Source organism: Micrasema longulum, unplaced genomic scaffold (assembly GCF_059751315.1).
Source record: "Micrasema longulum isolate JH-2025_06_02 unplaced genomic scaffold, ASM5975131v1 h1tg000178l, whole genome shotgun sequence".
Taxonomy (NCBI): Eukaryota; Metazoa; Arthropoda; class Insecta; order Trichoptera; family Brachycentridae; genus Micrasema; species Micrasema longulum.
Window position 1 is genome coordinate 732203 of NW_028277383.1, and position 27298 is coordinate 759500.

The following is a 27298-nucleotide window of genomic DNA, read 5'->3' on the forward strand; positions in this document are numbered from 1 at the left end:
AATTATCATTATAAAGTGTCACCAATAATTCAAAATCAATAATGTATTGATTTTGATGAAAGGCCGTAGAAAGAAATACAAGTCATTGTGTTTTAACTTTAAATTACATAGATATATGTTATTTACACAAATAAGTAACATACATATTATTTATAGGGGTATAACTAGAGACTGCCCTTGATTTGTTTCCACTGAACAAAACAGCTTAGCGGACACTCTTATAATTTGATAATTTAGTACTTATCTAAGGAACTAAATAATGAATACAGGTAATCTAAGTGTTCCTGTCGCTAGTAATTCATTTATTTGTATTGTACATGGCAGCTATCTAACAGTGAAGAGTGACTTTTAAAAGATTATTGGGATAAGAAGAAGACCGATTAAATAAGTTAAAAACATTAGTTTACACTTTAAACAATGGCTTAATGTTCCTACAATTACCAATCAACACATATAATTCTGCAATCTATTTTCCAGCTCGGCTATTCATATTTAATGCCTGTTAAGTAAATCGGACTGAAGATCTGCACCGTTCATTTAAAGAAGTTACAAAAGTACAAACAAGAGTGAATAAATAAACATAGTAAATTATAATAACGAATTACAAGTGTTGCAAATTTGAAAATATCTTTAAAAAAAATATTCTTCGTAACATTATCAAACTGATAATGACAAAAACAATTTTATTGTTACATTCTTATTGAATGCCAGAAAATGTTTATAATTATGACATTAAAAAAATAATACAATTTTTGTGGATGAACATGAAGAAACTCTCAATGTTACTTGAAATAACCAATTATAATAATTATATTCTATTTTAAAATATCACTAATAATTAGTGCTTTTTATTACAAATTGCCGGGTACAAATTAACCTAATATTGTAGATTCCCGCAATAGTACGACGATGGTGCTGCATAGTCTCCGCAAATAGACAAGTATAAATAAGATTAAATAAATAAACTCTTCATCTATAACATTATTTTAAACAAACTTAGACAAACATGCAAACCTATGCACGTTTGCGCTATGTCGATGGCATGAAAACTTTATTCGCAGGCATGTTTGTAAGACTCGCAATAAAATACTAGATTCTCAAATAAGTGCTATCATCACCTACTGACATCCCGTTTACAAGACAAATTATGTGTCACTTCAAATTTTTCAGATAAAAATAATACTTGCAGATATTATAAATATTACATGGGTATTTTGTCTTCAATAATAGATAAATATAATTAAAAAAAAACATAAATACCAATAGTATATAAACATATTTAGCAGCCTAGATTTGTGGAAAAGAATAATTTCGAACCGTATTTGCAAACATTATCCTTAATTTGAATATTATGATTAATGCGTATCACTTGATTCTGAAACTTAACAATACCTAATGGCGTGACATTACATCACAAGTTGTACAAGTACATATATAACAGATTTCAAAAACGGAAACGAGCAATCACTATGAACATTTACTGAAAACTAAGGTACCGAAGTTTAGTTTCATTAAAAAATATCTGTGCATTTGATTTAAAAAATGAGAACTGTATTTAATTATCTTCAACTATTTGTCTAAAATTTTGATACAAAAACTAACATACCATGGATGCATGTATGCGATATTTGATTGATAATAATTAACAGCTTTGAAATGCAGTTTATAGCTCATGTCAAGTATTTCGTATTCTACAAATGTCCCTTCATCAATTATTAACTTCTTAATTTAAGCCAAGAGGTTACCATATATATTATATAATTAATATTTCAAAAATTACAATTATTTATGTTGAACACTTTCAGTAATTTATCAAAACAATTTATTAAAGGATCCTAACAACCAGGAAATAAGCTTTTACATTATCTGTTTGCTAAACATTCAATAAATTTCAGTATACACATAAATTTATCATAAAAAATTACAAATATTACAAATATACAATATACAAGTGTTCTTTTACTGAAACACGCAAATCCATTCATTATACATACCTACACTGTTTGATATTTAGTGTCATAGAATTATCACAAGATTAACAGATTCTTTAATGTTTAACAATAGTTATGTTCTGTAATCAGTTTTAGTACAATGAAAAGAGAATGATATTCAGCAGTGTGTTCACATTAACCCTTTTCAGTCTTATATTGATTCGACATCCATTTTAACCCATGTAAAGTTAATCTTTACAGTTCAAACACATATTTTTATTACAATGTTTCCAAACATGTCCCACACTCTGGCAAAAAAAAACGTATTGATACAACATTTTGCAGAAGTTAATGAACATCTTTTTATGAGAAAAATTAGGTACGTTATGGAAGAAATATATATGTATATAAATATATTATATTCTTTAAAAAATAAGAAAGCAAAACAAATCAAGAATAAGAAATTGTAAGACATCAAGGGTTTTATAAATCAAAGCGAGAGAATAAAAGAGAGTTACTCGGCATATGACTTTGTGCAAAGCCTAAAAACATACTTAGGAGATTTTAACCATCTAAATTGGCACTACATGATAACGAGATTAAAACCGAAATGCACAAGGCTCAAAACAAAATGTTGTTAAAATGATCTATTATTGAAACAAAAAGATGTGACTCTTTCAATACTCATATCTCCGCAGGGAGGAGAGTAAGATACTACACATTTTATGTGTTTTAACAATTATTGTGGAATAATGATATATGTTTATATATTACGCACCTATCCGACAAATCTAGGCATAAACAACACTTAAGGCAAACGAAGTCCACATAACATGCTGACCTCTTTGAACAATATTAATTATTACAGTACGTAAGTTAAAATGCGGAGTTTTCCCAAATACAACACACCAAAGTTATACCGACTAAAATCATGTTTTTATTTTTTTTGTGTCATCATTGCACGATGTCTCTTTGACTTTGTCCACTCGAGTCGGCATTACGTTAACACTGTATATTTGGCAAGTTTCAGGATGGTAGATGGGTCGAAGTCACTAGCACTTGTTGACATCGGGCGGAGTCGGCAGGAACTCATCGGCCCTCTTGTGGTCGATGAGCGCCTTCACAGTGTACGAGTCTTGGGGCAGCTCCGACTTCTTGCGAAGCAGCGGCTTCTCTTTGTTGCGAACCTTCCTGGCCTGTGAAAAACAAATGATAAGTAAAGAAAATCACATAGAGTAATCTTGCAGTTTGATAACATTTTATCCTAAAGCATAGGTACATAAATTCTACAAAGTTGGTGGTACAAATAAAATAATACATAGTCAGTTAATGTTAAGTTTTATTGTTGCTAGTGAATGGAAACTGTAAACTTATTGTTTTTTGGATTTTTTCTCCGTTATTAGAGAAAGGTATAGAAAATTATGAGCATTATTTTATAAATTAGTTTTGAACATTTTTATAAATAAACAAAATTTTTGTAATTGGACTAATTTTTTGTTTATTTGAGTTGATAAATATCAAACGCAGGTATGTCCACAACGATCCACCATAGTGTCCATGTGGACCTACGAGCTTCTGAATTAACACTGAGTTTTTTTACAGTGTTTTATTGTAATAATGAGGACACATTTTAATTTGAATAGTACTGAAATTATCTTTTTTTTTTCTCTACATTTTGTAGAACAAATGTAAAAAAAAAATTAGGTAGACATACTGGTTTTTGATATTTATCAACTCATTTTCAGTCTCTCTATATTTAAAAAAATCTAATACCAAGTGAGTTTTATGAATTGAGTTAGATGAGCAAGTTAACAAATTATCACTATTATCACATTTAAATTTTCAAAGCTACAAAAAATCTATTCTTGTCATATTTACTGTCTAAAACTATAATTAATATAATAATTAAAAGGTATTAATTAAGCTGTCTTGTTTAATTTTACCCTTCTTTAGAGTGCCTTTGAAGAACATCACCTCGTATTTAAATTATTTTTTATTTGACTAAAATAACATTACAAATAAAACAAAATAATTCAGGAGTTCAATTTTAAAAGATTTCTTATGTATTTTTTAAAATTGTATTTATATTTTTTTGCATTTTACAATACGTTTACATAAGTCACAAATACAAAATATACTATTGCATAAACACAAAGGCATGACCTGTTTGTGGGTATACAATTGGGACAACATATCAGGCCAGGAAGGAACGCTTGAACAATGGCTCGATATAATGAAGACATAATGCTCTCCAAAAGTAAGAATATTTGCCTCTTAAACATAGTTTCACTGATGTGAAAGGTGTTAATCTCCTAAATGATGATGTTAAGTTGCCTCTCAGATTTCCAGTGAGAAGACAAAAGTTTAGTTCTGTGCTGTAATTCACCACTGTAATTGGGCCTTTATGCATTACATTAAATATACAAATTTATCAAGAACATGTTTTTTCAAATTGATTTACAATATTTTAAGGCTTCCAATTTCTTGAACCTCTTCAGGTAATTCATTGTACAACAAAAATAGAGATAATCAAGTTGTCACTATACCTCTCTAGCTTCCGCCTCTAGCTTCTCAGGGCTGAGGTCATTAGAATCCACCAGACCGTCCATCTGCAGGTTGGAGGGAGCCTGCGAAGGAGAGGGCCTAGCTTGCTGTTCCACTCTGCCCCACAGTTCCTCCCTCTGGTGGAGTCTCTCCCTCTCCTTCTGTTTCTCCTGCTTGTACTGCTGCGTGCACTCGTCAAACAGCTTCTGGTTCATCTCCATGAACAGTTTCAGGGAGTTGTATATGAGACCGTGGATGGTCTTGTTCCAGTGGCTCTTGGAGTTGCGATATAGGGCCGGAAACATGATGGGGAGGATGTGAGTGGCGTTGTCGGATATAAGAGTGAGGATGTACTCGTTGTTCCAATAGTATAGAGCCCTTTCCGCCACCTGAAAGATTTATTATTATATTTTCAAGTGATCATTTTGCTACAAAAAAAAATACACCACAAAAAAACATATGGATGTTTAGTAAGAATCCTAAATAAGGTATTTTCCTTTTCTACACTTTTTATCAATAATTGCCAAACAATATTGTCAGCGGAGATTTTAAATGTTATAATAACAAAGTGAACATTATTTAAGGGAGGAAAATAATGTTATTTATCTTTTTTGTTAATTATTGTTAATAAATTCGAGGGTCACATCTCCCCTTAGCAATGCTAGTAGATGCAGGAAAGACTCTCCTGGATTTGTTTTTCAATATTCATTCATGACGTTGATTTATTTTGGCAAAGCTTTGTAGAATTATCTTACAAAGGATCGTTCTTCCAAAACAAATGCAAGTTTTAAAAAAAGGTTGAAAAACAAATCCAGGACAATCCCTATTGGGGGGACTCTAAAATCGCACATTTTAGCACGAATTCCCTTTTTATTAGTCTTGCCGATGCGTTGCGTAAATGTATCTGCACAGTTGACCATGGGGATTTGAGTCTGCGATAATTCCTCAACCATTATCAAATTTTGAAGGCCATCCAGATTTAGGTCCATCTTTTAGATTTCTATTGCCCGATTTGAACATTTGTACTATTACATACTGTGAGCACTTCACCGTGAACTTCTTTGATGGAGTTAATGGCCTTGCTGGCATTCAAGCCCTGGTCGAAAATCGGTAATATACAGTGCCTGATGTCCCCTTTGTCAATTTTTGGGTTGGACATTTTACCCTTAACAATAATATAGATTTTATTACTCGTAAATTAATAATGTCAATTAATAGTTCAAAGCAAAAAAAAACTCACAGACCGTGTCTAAATAGAAACAGCACTCGAATAACAGGTCATAAAATAATCTATTTATTTATGGTCCCCCTAATATATAAATATTTATTTATTTAAAAAGATGTTTTTACACTAGAACATTTACAAAGTCATTGAAAAAAATAATAATGTGTCAAGAAAGATTATTATTTACAATGGCTTAAATTTTTAAAATGTAGCTTATTTCACATCGATGGTTAATAGAATGATAGTATGTGATCAGTATATAACACTTAAGATGTATGAACGATTTGGAACAAAATAATAATTATGTAATTCCTGAGAAACTTCATTGAAGCTTAATGTTGGAAACCTTTTTAAATTGACACTGATAAAAAAATAGGTAATGTATTTTATTAATTTACCTGAAAATGTGGACTGGAAACGCATTTAGCTAGCTGCTTGAAGAGAGGATCCATGACTTTCTGGAATTCTGCTGGTTCGATAACATCGAGCAATTCTTCCATTTCATTCAAGAACATTACTTCTTTCGGAGAGTGAGTTTTCGGCCAAAACTTGAGTAAGCACCTAGTAATAAAAATTGACATGTTTTGTGTATCCTATTTGTGTAACTGTATCCTTATTTTCTTAATAATTTATTTACGAAGACAAAGAGAGTATTATAACAGAGAAATAATAACTATTGAAACTAAAATGAACTACGAAAGAAATACTATATATACATTAACCACGCTATAAATAGTAACCTTAATTATTGATTCTAATTTTGAATAACATATAAAACACTGCGATATATTTCAAGCTTATGAAAACTAACAAAATTAAATGTAATAAATGAGAAATGACGGAGTTGTTGGGTGTGCGTGGGAATGTGGTTTTTAAAAGATGCGTGATTTTGGATAACAAATGCATAGATTTTTACAGTCAGGGCTTTCAGCGGATGTGTTGCCAGATGAATGTCTTGATTAACCAGTCGGAAGATTGATTTAGCATTATTTAAATGGTGAAATCAGTTGGTTGCAGATATAATTTAAATTGGGTAGCTAATTTCAACTTACATTTTGTTCATCAGAATTTACAAGGAGATGGTCAAATACTCCTTAAATGTACTTCCAAATGAAAATTTTAATACTCTAGCATCATTCAAATTCAAAATTCATTGCCTATAAAGTCATTGATGGATTTGAAGTTGGAATGTTTTTATAAATTCAAAATATTGAGATTTTCTAATATTTCATTTAATTATATTAAATTACATAACAATACTTCAACAAACTTGACGATTGCAAGCTGCGACAAATGTTGTGAGTTGCTACCAGCTGAGCTCTATTTTTGTCAATTATCAAATGTCAATGACAAATATCGATTGTAAAATTTCAGAAGTTACTCCCAAATATGCGCTCAATTTTTGAAGATTGTGATTTGTCGCTGGCATGTAGTACCACATACGCTCAGCATTTGACGATCGTCATGTGTTGACAACAAATATCAAGTGCATTTTTATTAAAACCATACACATTTTGTTTTAGTAATCGCAATATTTGAGAAAAATCAAAGTAATAATTTGTAGGAGGTAAGATAGTATACATTTTAAACTGAATTAATAATTTTCTTAAATTTGAAAAAATGATAGTTAGATCTTGCTCCATTGTTTATCTTAAATTTCTATTTTGATTTCGTGTTTATTAAAATAAAATTACAATGTAAAGCTTATATTTGTCAACATTTTAAATCATAATAAAATGTTGGTAAAACGCTCTCATCATTTTTAGTTTATATTATCTTTGAATAATATGAATGGTAATTGTTTATACCTTATGACAGGCTGTGTTAATGAAGGATCCTTCTCTAAAAACTGTACAACACAATAGGCCAGTTGGGGGTGGAATACTGATAATGATTTCACTTTGTGAAGTGGTAATAAAACCTGGAAAATGAAAATAAAAATGAATAGATGAAGCAGGGATATAAAATACATCAGATAAAACAATCATAACAAATTAGTATTAAAATTAGCATAAATTGAACAATACAATAATAAAAAAAAATCTTTATCACCGTCAATCATGCAGTTTCGTTGTTGATTTTATAATAATGAGTTGACCCATTTTTATACTGATATAATAATTTTGTACAAAACTTACAAATAAAGCTGAATAAAAAATCATAAATATGGTACTTGAGGTTGAATTCCATGTAGTTTTAAAAAAATAAAGCTATTATTCAGTCAATTTTTTATTATTTTTTAAAAAAAGAAACATTTTCTTTCTCATAATTTACTAAAATAATACACAGCACTATTTTTGCAAAAAATCACCTTTTATGATATTGATTTGCGAGTGGGAATTATAAAGATTAACATGGATTAGAATTAAAACATTTATTATTAGAAGTTACACACTATACACCGCATAATTTATCAAAAGGAATTCACAATATAGCTCAAACTGATCGAGGGCCCTGCGTGGAGGTGAGACAAAAGATCGAGGAGAAATGCAGCGAGCTATTTCCTAAATTTTCATTCTGTAATGTATTTATTTTATATTATACCTAAACTAATAAACAATAAATATACAAAAGTAATTTCAAAAACAAAACATTGTTATAAAATCTAGAACCTTTCCGATGACACTCCATCTACCTATATGGATGTTTGTTTTTAACTAAAATCATCGCCATCATACGAAACGATGCGATAATCTAAAGCTAATTTCACACATTAAATTTTCCGATTTTATAACAAATAGGATGGTGAACGAAAGAAGTAGGATTTCAATTGAAATCTGAACTGACTGAGATCGATTATTCGCAAGTGTGAACTGAGCTAAGAGTATTTTTTTCTGACATGTACTTTCTCTAATACAGAGGTCCGATAGATATTTTGAAGCCATTTCACGAAGGGATTTATTTATTTGTATTTCAGGAAAAAATGTGTCCAAATATAACCAACATTGTTTTCGTACATTACAGAAATTTGTTAAATAATGTAAATAAGTTGAAACTGAAAATTTGAACTACACGGAATGTAACATGCAAAATTCATACGGATTTTACACACAAATATGATAAAAATATATTTTATTGGGGATTTGAATAAGTTCTCACTGTTTTGTCGGGAAAATTAATGCTTTATTTAAAAAAAATAAATAGTAAAGAACATCTCATTGAAAGTATTGTCCATCGTTAGCGACTACTTTCGCCTTTCTTTTTGGTAGCATATGATATCATCTCGAAAGAATGACTCATATTTTGAGCATATCTACGAATCGAGCCATATTTTGAGATCTTCATGAGAATGGAAGTGCCGGGCCATGAATCATCGATCGGAACAAATAGTTAAATTTATTTCAACAGAGAGGGAAAACCACTTAAACCAGCCAATCACAGGTCATAAGCCCTGTAAATGCCTAGACTTCCATATTCCCTTCTCAAAAATGTTTTCCCTCTCTGTTGAAATAAATTTAAATATGAACAACTCCCTAGGGAGGAAATCCAGCCAGTCTGCAAGCATTTGGACTTAATCAAACATTGTGGAACAAATAGTAATCGAAAGTGTGCAAAGTTCGGTGAATACGGCGGGTGGGGTAGGACTTCCCATTTGAGTGTATACAAGTATGTTTTGACCGGCCTCGCAACATGTGGCGAATCAGTGTCATCCTGTAAAATTACTTGGTCGCGCCCATTTTTATTCAATACTCAGCTCAAACACATCAATCGTAGTCGATAGCTATCTCCTGTGATTGTTTCGTTGGGTGATGATGATGATAATGATGATGTTCGGTGATGTTCCGACAGGGCATGATCACAGTAAGTCTCCACAAGAATTTTATGTGCTACAGCTGCAGTTTTCTTTTTTTTTAAACGTAATGCAGATACCTTTTTTTGCCACGAAATTCGACATGTTAAACACTATGAAAAATGATGTTGTTTACACTTTAGCGGAATAACAAGTACTGTCAATTCAAGCCTAATGGTGCGGCTTCACGGTGAAGTTGGGTGTAGTATTGCCCGATGTAAAAAGGCTGAGATAACACCAGCTGCCGCGAAACAGCGAGAGCTTATTCAATTTCCTATTACAAATTTAAAGAAAGAAAATATTAAAATAAAGAAGACTTACTCGCAGTAAAAATAGTTTATGTTCTTCTTTTAATGGTAGCGCAAAACCATTGATAATTGATCCTAATATTTCTAATAACTCTGCTATACCATTATGATGCTCAGTTTCATATATAAATCTGAAAATAAAATAAAATATTAGTCAGGAATAGGTTTTGGAGTTGATACTTAATAGGAAAATATCGGACGGTTTACTGTGATAAAAAAAATAAGGTGATATTACTTATAACTTTTAAAATCTTTATTTATTCTTCTGAACCTATTTTATCGCCTTCAAAGTACTCCCCTTCTGATACAATACACTTATGCCAAGGTTTTTTCAAATCCTTGAAATAATTATTTAAGTAGATTTTCAGAATGGCCTTTAGAGCACACGCAAATCGGTTTTTATCTCTTAAATCGTGTCAAAATGGTGTCCCCGGAGCGGTCTGTTAAGCTTAGGGAAAAGCCAGAATCACACTTTGCTAAATCAGTTTAATACGATGGTTGTGGAACGATATGAGTTGAATTTTTGGCAAAATGGTCTAGAAGCACCAATGCAGTGTGAGATGGTGCAATCGTAGTGCAAAAACCAAGAATTGTCTGCCCATAATTCTGGTCTCTTTTTGCGAATAGCTTCTATATTTTTTCTTTATTTTGAGCAAATCAAAAAAACTGATACCATAAATAGCTTCAACGTTTTATTTACATTTGAAATCTTTATCATAACCAGTTAATATTTTATAAGCAATTCGTGATTATGTCAAGAAACAATAGAGAAATCATACATTTAATATCAGAGATCACTAACTTTTAAATTATTAGGTTTGTTACAAACATGCCAACCTCTACTTAGTATTGCAAAGTCAGATTCTCACAAATAAAGTCGTATTTTGAACTAAGAATGTTATAATTATTGTATTCTGAATAAGTTTCAATTCATATCTAACTTTTTAAAAGATTTTGGATTTTGCTAGGATTGCAAGTAATACCCTCATATTACGGTATGGAAAATTACGTCTATGACATATATAATGTTGAATAAATATGGATATTTAAAAACAGACAGAATAGTGTATAAAATGACCACTTTAACCAGCCAATGACAGGACATAAGCCCTGTAAATGTCTAGACTTCCATATCTCTTCTCATAATTTTTTTCAATCTCTGTTGTAATATGTTAATCATAATAACTCCCTGGAGGGTTAAGCCCAGTCCTGTCTACAAACATTTGGAAGAACTCATTGAAAATATTGTTGATATTTATATTTGTTTTCAAAGGAGATATTCAAACAAATATGATATTTATATTAACTGTAGATCCTCTTTTACTATGATGACAACAACATACGTGTATTAATTTATAAAATAATGTTATCTTTGTATACAGTAACATGATTGTTATTATAATTAAAATTACACATTTATGACACTGATTCATAAGAACAGTGTACTATTAATATAAATTATGAACAGAACCATTAATTGGTAGATGTTGTAAATTGATTAAAGGATGGATTGATGTCTCAAAACTCATTCATAATTTAAAAAATGGATTGATGAAAACATTTTTTTTCACTAAACCATATTATAAAACGAACATTGTATTTGATTTTAAAATATAAAGTCAGTTCTCACCTATAAAATACATTATTAATTTGTTTGCGAATGTATGCTCTCAGTCCGAGGAACTTTCCGTATATCCGATGGAGTGTTGTTTTCAGGAAATCTCTTTCTCTAGGATCTTCCGAGTCAAACAATTCTAAAAGCTGTAATAGATAAAATACTGTGATTACACAATTATGTATGAATGTGGAAGCAACTATAGTCCTTAAAATATAGCTTGATTAGAATGACAGCTGTCAAACTAATTTCATAAGTGATGGGAAATTACTGATCACTGATCAAATCGATTTAATCAGTTATTTCATGCAATCATGAAACTTTGTCCCATATCTAACGTTTTTGCAAAATGATGTAACTTTGTATGAACGTCGTTAATAATTAGGTTTATTTTAGTTTTTTTTTTAGTTTTAAAGCTGATTTTATATATATTGTATTAAAAAAATAAATTAACACGCCAGATACAAATGCTTTTTCATGTGTCAATATAAATAACTTCTTTGACGTTACTACAAAGTTATGTCGTCACTTTTTCTGACAACTGTCATTCTAATCATGTTACATTTTAAGGACTATAGTCAGGATAGACGCATGTGGCCCTCTCTGCCTATCCTTACGGACAATGAGGAAGTTCAGTGTTTTTTTTGTATTTTTTATTCGTTAATAGACTGTTAAACTAAACCAAAAAGAAATTTTTCTTTTAAGAATTCTAATTTTTTTTTTGCAACTATCGCTCGTTTACAACGTCATGCTAAATTTATTAAATTATATACTACAAAAAAGAGGTTGGTGGAAACCCTGGTCTTCTCCATTTTACTACATGGGGCTGAAAGATTGACAGTGCTTGCCTACGAGAAGGAAAGGTTCGATGCATTCAGGATGTGGTGTTGGAGAAGACTGCTGCGTGTACCTTGGACAGCCAGAAGAACAAATACATCGAAACTAGAAGAGTCTGATGAAGGTAGAGGCCGGGGTAGAATACCAACTAGATGGACTGATCAATATATCATCATTATTCCCTTTCCGCACCTAATGGTGCATAGGGCACTGCATTGGTAAATCAATCGCAGCGTATCTTGATCATTTCTGTTACATGAAGGTAAGATGATCAGTTTTTCGCTTCAGGGACCAGTCCAGACACTATGAAATATTCTAGTGTGAAAACATCCTTTAAAATAAATATTTCATATCAACCATGTCGGGAATCGAACCAGAGACCTCTTGCATGGCGGGCTAACGCGCTGACCATTACACCACGAGGTCGACCAATATGAAAACTTTTTAACTTTCCTTTTAAAGGACTTGCTACAGTTTTTTAAATTATTTTTTAATATCAATACTGTTTACTATTGTATACTTTGTTCGGTGTTTTTGTTTATTATGCTATTGTTTGTTGAATTTTTTTTCACTGGTTTTATTGTAATTATATAAAAGGTTCATGGAACAGTAAATAAATAAATAAGGGAGGCTACGAAGGGTAAAACTTAGAGAGTCAGTTCATCGGGCTGAGGACAGCCTGGGGTGGAGGAGGCTGGTGAGAAGAGTTCACGGTGGTCACGATCCTCAGCATTGAGGGACCAGCTTGGAAGTAATGCAAAGTAAAATTTTGCAAAATGTGAATAAATACACTGCTAGTATTTTTGGTCAGAAGCCGCCTGTGTTTTGTACATACAACAAAAGATTGTTTTAATACCTGCAGGACAAATTTCTGGTCGATATATTTCTTGGCAATGTTGCACTGGAAGTCGGGACACTCCACCAACCGGAGGAAGAACTCGTACACCAGCTGCAGGTGCGGCCACGCGGCCTCCAGTGTCGGCTCATCTTCCTCTGGGTCAAATTCCGCACCGTTTGGGTTGGATGAGGGAGGCAGGGTCCGAAACAGGTTTATTGCAAACTAGAAAAAATATGCACAAATTATTATTTATTATTTAGAGAATATTTTTATGTGAATATTATTATTTATTATTTAGTGAATATTAATATTTAAACTATACAGCAAAGCTTCTTGAAAATGAACAAAAAAAATTATATATTTTAATAAATGCACGACGTCACTAGTTCATATGAATCAACCAATGATAAGAGAGTTGTGGAAGATTTCCGGTTTACTAATCGTCAATGGACCAATCGGCAGAACTAACTAAGAAGAAGGGGAAGAGAACTTTCGCTTTTTTTACATATCCATAAGTATCAATTGAATATGAAAGTAGTAAACAAAAAAAAACTTAAGTAATTAAAATTATATTGTAACATCTACCAAGAAATAATATCACTTCTTAGTACCTTTACCGATTTCAAAGAAACCTTTTGTTTGAAAAAAAGTTTCAATATAAAGAACTCCCTACAAATTGGACATACTCAAAATATTGTTAATTGAACTAACTTGTATAAAAATTGAAAAGCATTTTTAGGCGTTATCTAGTAGGTGAAATAATTCATCAGATGAAACTCACCGACATCAGTGAAAGTTCCAGCTCTTTTAGTCAAGATATGGAAGTGTTATTATTTTTGATAATGGATAACTTATATAGAGCCACTTTCGTAATATATTACCCCAAGGGCGCTTTACAAAGTGATTCTACAGATAAATAAATTTAATTGAAAATTTTATGTTTGTAATTTAGAGAAAATAATTTATTTTGTTATCACATAGAGCTGAGGGAATGTTGTTTTTACAAAAAAATATAAAAATATTAAGGAATGTGGATGTTTGAACATATATTACAGTGTGTAAAGTGGCCATTTAAACCAGCCAATGACAGGTTATAAGCCCTGTTAATATCCAGGCTTTCATACTCCCTCGCCAAAATTGTTTTCCCTCTCTGTTACAACAAATTTCTAGATATGTTTTACTCTATTTTTGCTTAGTGGTAGGTTTGATAATATTTAACAGGGCACTTTGCCCCGCAATCAACAAAAAAACGATTATAATTATGTTCTTTCAATAATAACAATTTAAACAATGCGCCTTGGGATTGCTGTAGGAGATCATTTTTGTTTGTTTTTATTTCCAAATAAGAAAGGGTTTACAACCGCTGCACGACAATATGATGCCAACATCAAATGTTGTCTATCTTTCTCACTCCATAAGGCGTGAATTAGAAATATATGAAATGGGAGATTTTTCTTAAAATTGCTATTAATTTTTAAAACAGTAGTATGTTTAGAAAACAACGTATTCAATAAAATATTTTTAAAAATATTTATAAATTATTTAAAGAATAGCATTTCTGATTAGATTCTTGAAAACCTGCTTAGCAGTCTAAGGGATAAGATGCCTAAATTTTTAATTGGAGTGTAGTTACCATGTTGACTGCCTCGGGGTAAATGGCTTCTGTGAGCACTCCCCTCTGTAGGGTGACCAGCTCCACCATCTCCATGAGGGCTCCTCGCTTCACCTCCTTCCATTTCAGGTCAGAGAGCGGCTCCGACGCAAAGTCAAACAGCACGCAACACTGGCGTAGCTTCTGGATAAACAACTCTTCACGGTCGTTTGGAGAGGCATCTGCAAAAATGAAGAAAAAACCATTCATGATGACTGTATTTTAAGGTTCGCATCCAATTTTCAATTCACATAATTTGTTTTTTAACATTGCATACTCATACATTAAGATATTGTTATCTAGTGGTGAAGAGACCAGAGATACAATATCACAGTTTTGAGAAAAATTACTTTTGAGTAGATCTGTCAACAAAAAATGCATCTTTCTGTTTTACTACTGACATCAAATTTATTCGCCTAGATTATAGAAATCTTAAGAAAATAGTAATTAAAGAAATTTTAAAATTATAAAAGAAAATATGTAAAAACGTTTGCTATAAAATATATATTAGGTATTTGTCACTAGGATCGTTTTACTACCAAGATGACTACACGGGAACCTCTTTTTACAAAATAATCAACAAAGTCGTAACAAAGATTCACTATCAGACTATGCACATTTGGTATGACATCACCTTCATTGCTTGAGATACATATACAGATTTCAAAATTTTCATTTTGTAGCGTGTTATAATAAGAGGTTCCAGTGGATATAATATTATATAATACATTATATTAAGAATCAAATACACATCAGGGGCGAATTGTCCATATAAGCAATTATGTGCAGCTTACCATTATATAAGAATATCGATTATAATGTTTTAGAGTGGTTGTATTTGTAAAATAAATAAAATAATTGTTATTTATTATAAATCACTGTCCCCGTTTATATCTTACTTCAAAAATGAATATAAACATCGATAAAACGCGCCCAGCCCGTTCCCAGTGAACGAAGTAAATGACCGATTACTTAAGCCTATTTCCTTATACATAAATGTGTGCTGTATTTAAATTTTTAAAAGCCAGTTGCTGTTATTTCCTCCTTAAGTATGCTAGCAGATTACAGATATTATTTGAAGATTCTCTATTTGGTAAACAGAATTTCCTAAAGACTACTTTCCTTTGATAAGATACAGTTGACATATGACATAGGATATGCGGCACTCGGTGTGGCGCTTTTTGGCATTATTCATTTGTAAAAGAAATCGCCCAGTGCTTAGTGTTATTGCGGTATTTTTTAATCAACTTTTGTACCAGTGTTGTACTAACATTGTGTATAATATACCTACATACATCGTGAAGTTAGATTTCTTATTGTCCATGCGCTCTGTAGCTGCAAGATGTTCTGTTATCTAGCTCATATATATCATAATTGTAATATATCATAATTGGAGACGAGGAACTAGAATCCCAACCGTCCATGCGCTCTGTAGCTGCAAGACGTGTTGGGATATTTATTTATTTTTACGAAAATGGCGCTATATAAATTATCCAAAAATTATTATTATTATTATGATTATTATTATTATTAATAATAACTGTTGGTTGATGGATTATTGGTAATAATCTTCTGTTGTCAACAGCTGAAGCAAAGAGATGATGTTTCTCAGAACCACAGAAAAAGTAGTCATTTATAATTAATATACAAATTTCTAAACAATTTTTGTGGCTTACCTAAAAAAAATCACCGATCGCCACTGCTAAACATCACATGGCCGGTTGAAAAGATTTTAAGGAATGGAGGAGATGCAAGTACAAATTGGCAAAACAATCCCAGGAATTTAAACCAGAAAAAAAGATACATTACAGTATTATGTATATTATTGGCGGCCTCTGTGAAGGTTCCGGGTTCGATTCCCTGTGAGAACACAAAAAATAAATGTGATTTTTCTCAAGCCTTGGTGTTCTGTGATGTAATTCACCACTGTAATTGGGCCTCCTGGCCTGTTGCGGTGCAAACAAAGAAAAAAACACAGTAGAACGCAATTTCATATTTATAATGTCGGCTATGGGTCACAATAACAATGTTGTTAAAACAATTTGAAATTGTATTTTTTGAATCCCAATATGAATAAGTACATTATTTTTCTGAAATTAAAAAGTTAAAATTAAATTTATATCTTTATATAATCACTTTGTAAAGCGCCCTTGAGGTATTATATTACGAAAATGGCGCTGTATAAGTTATCCATAATTATTATTATTATTATTATTGAGAAAAGTCGTATTGAATTTTCGCGATCTCACCAGGAATCGAACCTAAAACCCTCCATACATGAGGTCTTAGTTATTACGCCATGGGGGCCGCTAATATTACACAATATGGTCTCACATGAGGTTTTTTTGTTTGTTTTATAATTTATATCATGAATACATGCTTCATATTATTTTTCTTGTAATTAAATGTAAGGCTGGATAAATCAAGTAAGGATTTAAAGTATCATGTCTAATTTTAAGAAAAATATATATCTTTATATATAATTCTTCTGTACGTGTGATGTCACTGAACTCCTCCTAATAGGCTAAACCATTCACGTGAGGTTTTTAGCGAAATGTAGATCTTTGCGCTGCGCGTGTTCGTAGACATTAAAATTTTCAATCGAATCTGTAAAAAAAAAAGTAAGAAGCATAAATCTTTTTTATCAACCTACCAGGGTTGCATTCGACGAGGATGCATATCCAAAAAAAATCGAAGGATGTTGTTTTTAGTGTTTAAAAAAAGTTTGTTTTTGAATGTTTACAAACAACATTCACTTTTTATGAATCCCAATCAGGTTCTTTCATTACATTCCTTATAATTTCTTCCCATTTATTTACTTTATTGGCTTTTTGGTAATACTAAAATAATATTAACTGACAGTCAATACATTTTTGAAAATCGCATTCATGAATAAAGTGCACCCCTGTTGGTGAGAAGAGCCGATATTGACATTTGCAAAAATAATTATATATTTGAAAATAAATAATTTTTAGTTTTGAAATTCAATCATAATCAAGTACCTAGGTACCTGCTTATCAATAAGAAGTCTTTTTCCAAAATAAAAGCAGGCAAGTCAACGTTCTGGCAGGACAACATCTTTCGGGTCCGCTAGTATATATATATAGAAACTTATGAATTTATGAAATGTATTTTCTAGAATAATATAAGCCAGACGAAGAGACATGCATAATGTGAGACGCCATTTAGAATCATATTAGAATAATGAAATACGTGGAAATATTCTATTTGAAATTTAATATTCTGCATCACTTGACAACGTGCCTATTATTAAATAAGGCAATATTTTTTTCTTAAATTGCGTAAAAATAAAAACGAGACGCAACAAATTGCCACATAAAGAAGATATGGGGTGCAAGACAATTTTGATTTTATTTTATTCAGAAAACATAGTCATACATAATAAGTATTAAAAAAAACACTATTTTAACATAAAAATACCAATTAAGTATTCATAAATTAAAAAGATATAAACATTAAATGTGACAAAAAAATAAAAAATAAATAAGAATTTTTAGTGAGAAAAGAATAATTGTTGACATTTGCGTTTTCCATGGAGGTAATAAATTAAAATAAATAAAAATACCGAATGTACACTCCGAGCCATCCACGCACACACATGAACATGAATAGGTATTTAACATATTACAACAGAGATGAAGAACATTTTAGAGAAGGTAATACAGAAGTCATTGGCTGGTTTAAGTGGCCACTTTCTACACTGTGTAACATTCACCATCCTGCCCATATTTGAACATCTATATCATCTAAATGTAACACAGCGTGTAAAGTGGCCACTTAAACCAGCCAATGACAGGTCATAAGCCCTGTAGATGCCTAGACTTATATTTTACCTTCTCTAAAATGCTCTTCATTTCTGTTGTAATATGTTAATATTAACAGCTGCCCAGGGAGTTGAATCCAGTCCTTGTCTACAAAAATTTGGACAAACTTAAAATATTGTTACATAGGTATTTTTTTTGTCACTCTCTTGAAAATGCCTCTCCGATACTTTGTAAAAATTACAACCGCATGTAAGACTGACTATGCCTCAGTAAAATAATTTTCCCGTTTTCCGCAACCCAAAACTGAACTGATTTTTTTTCTTTTAGAAAGAGTATGTAAAAGAGTATAAAAATGAAATTTTAATTTAAATGTCGGTACCTTACCCGTTTTTCAAAATTATTTATATTTATTTTATACCGTACGAACGTCTAAAGACGGCAGATAAAACTGGACGCTTTCATGGTGTTTTCGGATGGTCCTAGCTTCCATAAGAAACAATTACGTGGAAAAAATGCGATTTTTCTCAAACCTGGGTGTTCTGCGCTGTAAATCACCACTGTAATTGGACCTCCTAGCCTGTTATGGTGCAAAATTTATTTTTATCAAAAAATAAAACGATAGAGACACGCCGATGGTAAATGCCAGCTACAGTGTGTAAAAAACATCATTGCTTTCAGGAAGAAAATCCGATAATATGTTTGTCTTAAGAAAAGTCAGACCGCTTTTCTTCTTAATTAAATACAATTTAAGGACGACATTGATTTTTCAAATTGTAAAAAAACAAAAATAAATAATTAATGAAACAGCCTTCCCCTGGCGTTTTTTTTATATTTTTTCATATTACGTCTACGGAATTTTACCAAGAATCAATCCATAAAATAAACTCGACTATCGAAAAAAAACAATAAATATAATTGTACAAATAAATAAATAAAATTCCTCACTTAAATTTATTAAGATTTATATATTACAACAGAGATTTATTTATATGGTTTACAAACAATGAAAAATAATACATGATATATTGAAACAATAAAAAAAATAGACACTACTTATTTTTCATCAAATACATGTAAACACTAACTAAATACATATTTATATAAAATGAGCAAAATAAATCATTAAATTGAATTTAAATTATTGTAAAAATGGAAAAAAAAATGAAAAAAATGTACGAATTAACAATAAAAATTAAATTATTTAAAAAAAAGATGGAGAACATTTTAAGTGAAGCGAATATTGAAGTCTAGGCATTTACAGGGCTTATGACCTGACATTGGTTAGTTTTAGCGGCCACTTTACGCACGTGTAACATGTAGATGATATAGATGTTCAAATATAGATGTATAAAGATATTTATAAATGTAAAAATTTTGAGATTTTAAAATTATTTTTAAAACAAATATTTGCGTTTTTATGATTTCCCTACTTATTTCAAATGTGGGGCTATTTCCAACGAGTTGTAACGGGAATCAAGCTGAGGTAATGTGGGGCTCGAACCTCGGACCTCTGATCCGTCAGTCCGCTACAATAGCCATGGGACCACGACCTCACAAAAAAACGCAATTTACAACATAAAAATAAAAATGCGTGCGACATTCGTCTAATTTATGCGAACCTACTTTGAATTTCTAGGAAGAAAATCAACATTTTGAAATAACTGTATGACTTTTGGTTGACCTGGGGCCTTTGAGGTCACGTTTTGGATGGCAAATAATAAAAATATCGAATACTAACCCTTTCATTACATCAGAGGGGAAGGCTCATGGAAAAGGCGATTAAGATCTCTTTGCATAATGCTAATTTAGGTTTAAATTATTCAACAAACCGCCGCGTTTACGAACGTTCTAGAAATAGCACATATGTATTTATTTATTTATTAAATACTAGTTTTTACCTGCGGCTTCGCTCACGTGGTATTAGGGAGATTTTTTTAGGTAATAATTTAATTAGAACTTTTGTTTATCAATAAGAATTTTCCCCATTGAATGATATATTTTTTCGGGATTGAAAGTAACTCCGTCGTCCAATTATCGCTATGAAAGAAATAGGATGATCCGTTAGTCTATGATGGTGAGGTAGAATCGTCATTCTGTTCACAAATCCAAAATTCTAGGTACTACAAAACTAAAACAAAAAAAAAATATTATATAAGACATGAGAAAAAAAATGCTCGTAAGAAGGTTAAGGGATGAGTAAATAGAGTGGAGGAAAGGAGGAGTGCAGGAGAGGGATTTTCATAATATATTTGACCAATTCAAAATTTTTATATTTTAATGTATGTATTTATTTATTTATTTATTTATTTATTTATTTATTTATTTATTTATTTATTTATTTATTTATTTATTTATTTATTTATTTATTTATTTATTTATTTATTTATTTATTTATTTATTTATTTATTAACGGACATTGTCCATGTATACAATTTATAAGGTTTAAATATTACAATAAAAGAATAGTTTAAAACATTTAAAGAAAAAAGAAAGAAGCATTGACAAACATAAGGGACATCGAGACAAGATCTGGACTATTTATTTAGTGCTCGTTTAAATCGTTGTAAACTTAAACCAAAAAAGTCCAGATCCTGTCTTGAGTTAACAATACGACAAAGGCGGGTCATTGGAGAATTTAGGCCATAGTTTGTTCTATGCTGATCTATGAACAGTACTTCATTGTTTCTCAATCTACGAGTCGGAATATTGAATTTTACTTGTCCCAGTAATGATGGAACATCGATTATACCATTTAGTATGCCGAACATATACATATATGGAGTCAATATTAGTTCTACGTTTTTGTAGGCTAGAAATATTTAACATTGACTCTATTTCAGCATAAGAATAATTATCTCTCTCTAGTCCAAGCATCCACGCTATTTTTCGAAGCAAGCGATGTTGGACTGATTCAATGTGATTTATGCGATTGACATAGAATGGAGACCAGACCACTGTATAACAAAGACGAAGCTTAACAAAGCCGAAGGTGTCTTTCTAAATGCCGACGTACGATATTTGATGCCGGAAACTGTGCATGGATTTACAAATTTTAATAAACATAATAACAAAACAAACAGAAACGAATAACAAAATGAACACAAATAATACACTACAAAAATATATTTATGTACAAGAATAACATGAAATGATAAAATTTAAAGAATTCATTTCAAATTGTTTATTTTTGACATCCTATCTTACCGCCCTACTCATTTTTAAATAATATTACTCACTGTTACTATATTACATTATGTTTTAATTTTCAGGATGAAAAGTAAGTATCCTACACTTCCCACCTCTCCGGCTATCCCTATGCAAAAACACATGTCAATTGGTCGCTCATGGTTTTAAGGATAATCAATAAAGATAAGGTGTTACTGACCATTGTTAAAAGAAGAAAAGCCTCATACTCTAGACACATATTTCGCAATTAGAAGTATGCGCATCTCCAACTTATTATGAAAGGAAAAATAGAGGACAGGCGAGGTATGGGACGAAAAAGAGCATTGTAATGGCTCAGAAATGCTTTCGGTGTGTCTGATGCAGCAGTGCTGATTAGACTGTCGCAGGAGTTCAGAATAAGAAAGTTCAGTGGTTTTAAAAAATACATTTTTTTTTTTCAATTTTTATATATCGTATTATCAGCGCTACGAAGTTTTGAGGAGTTCTAGTGCCAACTGTAATGAATGGGGAGCGAAGTACAGAGTTGGAAAAATTATGATGAAAGTAGGTTAAATGCTGTCGAAATGCGATCCCTCGGGCGAATGTGTGATAAAACGATGTATGATAGGTGCACAGATGTCGAGATCCGTGAACTGTGTAGGGCTGAGATATGCATTATCGACAGAATTAAGAAAGGGGTGCCGCGTTGGTTTGGACATGTAGAGCGAGTGGAGAGCGAAAGAACGGCTAAAAGGATCTACGATGCGAATGTTGATGGATGCAGAAAACGAGGAAGACCGAGAAAGACATGGCACGATCAAGCTCATCAAATACTTGAAGATGGACATGTCAAAAGTACGAATAATCGGCGAGCGTGCATGAGAAGATGTATGAATGTAGAGGAAGCGAGGTCTATATGCAAAGATAGAGTGATATGGCGTTCTATCCTCTCTTCCTACCCCTACGGAGAAACGGCGTGATGGTTTGATGTTGTTGTATTTCTGAAAAAACTCCGCTTGTGACGTCAGAAGTTCATTTCCGCTTATTCTCATTCAGTTTTCCCATAGATCTCATATCATAGGTTGATTTATATGAACCAGTGACGTCATTCAAAGTAGTGCATTTTTATTAAAATATTTTTAAAACATTCGTACATTTTCAAGAAATTTTGCGGTACAATTTAATGCTCTAATTTTTACCCCGCGCAAGAAAACGTTTTTTGTATCCAATCTCCCGTAGGGCTAAAGTCCTCATTACAGTTGCTAACCCCCGGTAGGAGCGGCAAAGGAAGAAGAAGATTAGATCAAAAAGATGCTAACTAGATATTTGGGTTGTAGAAAAATGTATTATCCGCTAGTAGGTACTAATGAGAAAAATGAAAAAAATATAAATCAACATGCGCACGTGTGGCCTTACACGTGCGGGCGGAAAAATCCTCGACACAGAGCGGTAAACAAAACTATCGGCGTTATTACGGTATAGTTGATTGATAGGAACGAGTGGGGATGGGAATATTTAGTGTTGACAGTCTAATATTTTGTTTACTGGAAGAATCGAATTATTCTACTATTTAAAAAACCGAATTTCCCGTTTTGTCATTATTCGTGATCACACAATTCACAATCATTGTCATCCGAAGACAATCATAATTAATAAAATAAATAAAACAACTGTTTTTTAACCACTATTTTTTTTCCACCGACCGGTTTCAAAGCAAACGAGCTTCTTCGTCAAGGTTTACGTAACTAATGAATTATTTCCTATTTTATTTTTATCATGTCAACTTAATACTACACGTGGACCCAATAAATCATTTTTTTTTCAAACCAAATCAAACCTTGACGAAAAAGCTTGTTTGTTTTGATACCGGTCGGTAGAAAAAAAAATAGTGGTTAAAAAAAAATGTTTTATTTATTTAATTATAATGAATAACTACAAAGTAAGTGCTTTAAAAATGAAAAAAAAAAAAAACAATAATAATTGTTTGTGTCGTAATGGTTTCGATGACTTATTTGAAGAGTTTTGTACAATGTATGAGTATGTCCAAATGCTTGCAGACTGGCTGGATTTCGTCCCTAGAGAGTTGTTCATATTTAAGTTTATTTCAACAGAGAGGGAAAACATTTTTGAGAAGGGGAATATGGAAGTCTAGGCATTTACAGGGCTTTTTTTTATTTTTTTTTTATTTTAAGGCTTATGACCTGTCATTGGCTGGTTTGGTTCAGCCGGATGAATCTCACCCACGTGATAAAGGTTTCAGCTCTTTTACTTCACAAAAGTCAACAGATGGAAGAGTTGAGGAAATGTGGATGTTCAAACATGGGCAGAATGGTGAATGTTACACAGTGTGTAAAGTGGCCACTTAAACCAGCCAATGACAGGTCATAAGCCCTGTAAATCCATATTCCCTTCTCAAAAATGTTTTCCCTCTCTGTTGAAATAAACTTAAAAGTTTTAATTGAACTCACATATTTGTCATCGAAGGGTATTTCTAAAAAGGCGTGTGTTTACAGTACTTTTTAAATTTACGCTTCTACAGGCAAAATGGTTGTTAGGAAATCTTTTTTTAGTTTTCTTTATCCAAAGTTATTCTCGTATTTTCTCTCTGGATTATGACACTAGTCGATGATTTTATTATGCACAACAGATATCCACCTGTACTAAAAAACGTGTCCCTGTCATTTGTTTATTTTGCTGATAAATTGTATTTTATGTAGTTTTATCTGTCGTCTTCAGACGAACAATATACAAAAATATACAAAAACGATAACGACACAGAAAATTTCTTTCTGATATTCTTTAAAAAAAAATCGATTCAGTTTTGGGGTGCGGACAGCGGGTAAAACATAAACTAAAACACGAGTGAAACAGCTTTCAGTCAAATTTGCTTTACCACATGTTTAATTCTTTACTGCATTATCAAAATTCATATTAAACTTTGATTTTTTATTTTTTTTATTTCAAAATACAAAAATGTACAATAACATAATTGTACTCCCGAGCTAGCAAACTCATTCTGGGATAGATACAATAAAAGATTATCAAATAAAAACATATTTAGAAAAACATAATTCAAACAAAAATGGACTATATATTATTTAACATTAACTTACATAAGTCAAGGGTTATCGAGAAATAATTTAAGGAAATGATTATTTAATGGAATCTGATTACTATTCGCAGACTGGAAAGAAATTGATTTAAGGTGAATAGGCACAAGGTTATATTGAGTAGAGGCAATGTAAAGGAGAGACCTCAATCCGAATTTAGAGGAGTGCACAGGGGGTAAATGTATACAGTTATGAGATCGTGTGCGATGGTTATAAATATATCAGTTGAATTTGAGCGTTAAATTTGAGTTTAATTTATGTTGCAATATTTTGCTTGGGATTCTGAAGCCCTTTCAACCATCAAATATGAAAAAAAAAAAAAACATTCTGCCAAGATGAGGGTTAAAATACATATTAATCAAACCGCTCTTCGACGCGGTATAAGTTACAAGATTAAGGAATGATCTAGATGGTTTGGTCATGAACGAATGGATGACGAAAGATTGGTAAATCAGGTATAAATGGCGAGAATGCGCGGTAACGTGGGACGAGGACGACCAAGGAAGACGTGGCATGATCAGATAAACCGAAATCTTAAGTCTGGTCATGTCAAAAGCAGGCAGAAACGAAGGGCATGTATGACAAGATGTATGAATGTGGCGGTCCATTCTTTCTGCCTACCCCTACGGAGAAATAGCGGGATGGTAGTAGTAGTAATAAGCTCTTTGACGCATATCGTCTTAACAAATGTCGAATCGAATGACATAATAACTCCATTTTGATTATATTTTAATGTTTTTCTAATATAAGTCGTTATTCTCGAAGTTTTGTAATTATATTAAATTAGCATAAATAAAAACGTAAATATTTCAAATGAGCATAAACCAATCAGTTTCCTCGGAAACTTCACGGTATAGTATAAATAAGTTCTCGTAAGACGCATTAGTTTTGATTTGACAGCATTTTTCATTTCATAATAAATATGTAAATATGAAACGTATATGTCGGCAACATGACGAAATTGTTCGCTCCGCTGCATATTTGCATACATGTTATTCGAAGAAACAATTAAGCGACGAATTATGTCAATACGTGGAAACTTGGCATATTATTTAATCCAATATAAGAACGTAACTCAGCGACGATAATAAAAAATGAAATTGGTAAATAAATAAATAATTTATATTTCGTGGTGGTCGAAATCGGCTGGACATGTACAAAGATGACAAATGAGCGGGTACCTAAGGTAATCACGACTGGACATCCAGGGGGTGAAGAATTGTAAGACCTCGAGGTGGGAAGACGACGCAACACAGCTTCTACAAGTTGCAAATGAGGAAGTTCAGTGCTATGGAAAATCGTATTTAAAAAATGTTTTGCTACGCGCGCTAAAAATTACAGCATTTAATTGTAGGCCGAAGTTTCTCTAAAATGTACGAAAAATAGAATAAAAATTAACTACGTTGAATTAGGTCACAAGTTCTTCTAAATCAACCAATGATAAAAGTGTTGTGATAGATTTCCAGTTTCCAAAATGCCAACCCTCAAAACTGAACTTCCTCGGAAGACAGCGGTTGAGGACAGGCGGAATTGAAGGAGGCCAAGGCTCGATTTTGTTAGTAGCGCCATTGAGGAAGAATTTTTTTTTTTGAACATTTGAGTTATATTTCAGTATATAATCCCACACCAAGTAAAAGGTAGCCTCTTTTTTGTGACGTAGTTTATTTCCTTTTTTTAAAAACTTTTATCGATGGCATGTACTCAAGAAAAAATTGAATCTGTTTAGAAAACATATTAAGTTAAATATTTAAAAAATACAACAAAAGAAAAATCAATTTAAACTTTTTGCCCCCACATGTAACGATAGATACGACAATATTGTCTTGTCCCAGCTCCATTAACAGCTTTGACCGCGCGGGACAGAACGCTGGGACAATACGAAAATTTGGACGCAGATCACACGCGAGCGCTGCGAGAATGAATACACGACAGCGTTTATTACGAGCGAGTTCACGTGAAAATATTATTTATTTTATACCAAGATCTATTGGAGTTGTTAAAGGAAGAACTGATTAATGAAAAATGATTTTTTTCTGACGCCACTCTCAAAAGAAAAACTGCGCGGGAGCGACACGGACACGTCGAGCGAATAGCTATTGTTACAAGGTCCTGTCCGTGCGCGTACGCACGACGAAGGATTAAAATATTTCATGGAAAATGAAGAAATTGTTCATTATTTCTCTAGACTTCGTTATTTTTAGACATTTTACTAAGTTGGTAATAAAATGAAAAGAAAATCGACGGGAAAAAAAAACCTGATTCTTTTGGTACAAAACATCCAAGTGGATTAAAATATCAAAACAGTTAGTAAAAAATAATCAGCAAAAAGCTCACATAGTTAAACTTTGAATACAAAAGTTTGAACATTTTGTCTGTTGGTTCACTACACCTGCAATGGGCTTATATTATAACACATATTTTGTATTATGTGTTTCGGCAATTTGAGAAATAGCATTAAGATAACATATTTTATGCACTTATGTAGCAGCGCTTAAATTC

At 31.8% G+C, this 27298-nt stretch overlaps 1 protein-coding gene across 6 annotated transcripts in view; it reads right to left on the reverse strand.

Moving 5' to 3' along the window:
* Nucleotides 1-2865: 2865 nt before the first annotated feature.
* The window catches only part of wrd (Protein phosphatase regulatory B subunit well-rounded), a 140176-nt gene continuing 115743 nt past the window's right edge, over nucleotides 2866-27298 (reverse strand). For all 6 annotated transcript variants that reach the window (XM_088242964.1, XM_088242963.1, XM_088242965.1 and 3 more), the window contains 8 exons: nucleotides 14722-14921; nucleotides 13107-13310; nucleotides 11429-11559; nucleotides 9812-9929; nucleotides 7509-7621; nucleotides 6099-6261; nucleotides 4478-4864; nucleotides 2866-3127 (listed from right to left, as the gene is read on the reverse strand). In XM_088242964.1, coding sequence (XP_088099090.1) covers nucleotides 2984-3127; nucleotides 4478-4864; nucleotides 6099-6261; nucleotides 7509-7621; nucleotides 9812-9929; nucleotides 11429-11559; nucleotides 13107-13310; nucleotides 14722-14921 — 1460 coding nt within the window. In that variant the 3' untranslated portion in view covers nucleotides 2866-2983. The remainder of the gene's footprint in view (nucleotides 3128-4477; nucleotides 4865-6098; nucleotides 6262-7508; nucleotides 7622-9811; nucleotides 9930-11428; nucleotides 11560-13106; nucleotides 13311-14721; nucleotides 14922-27298) is intronic.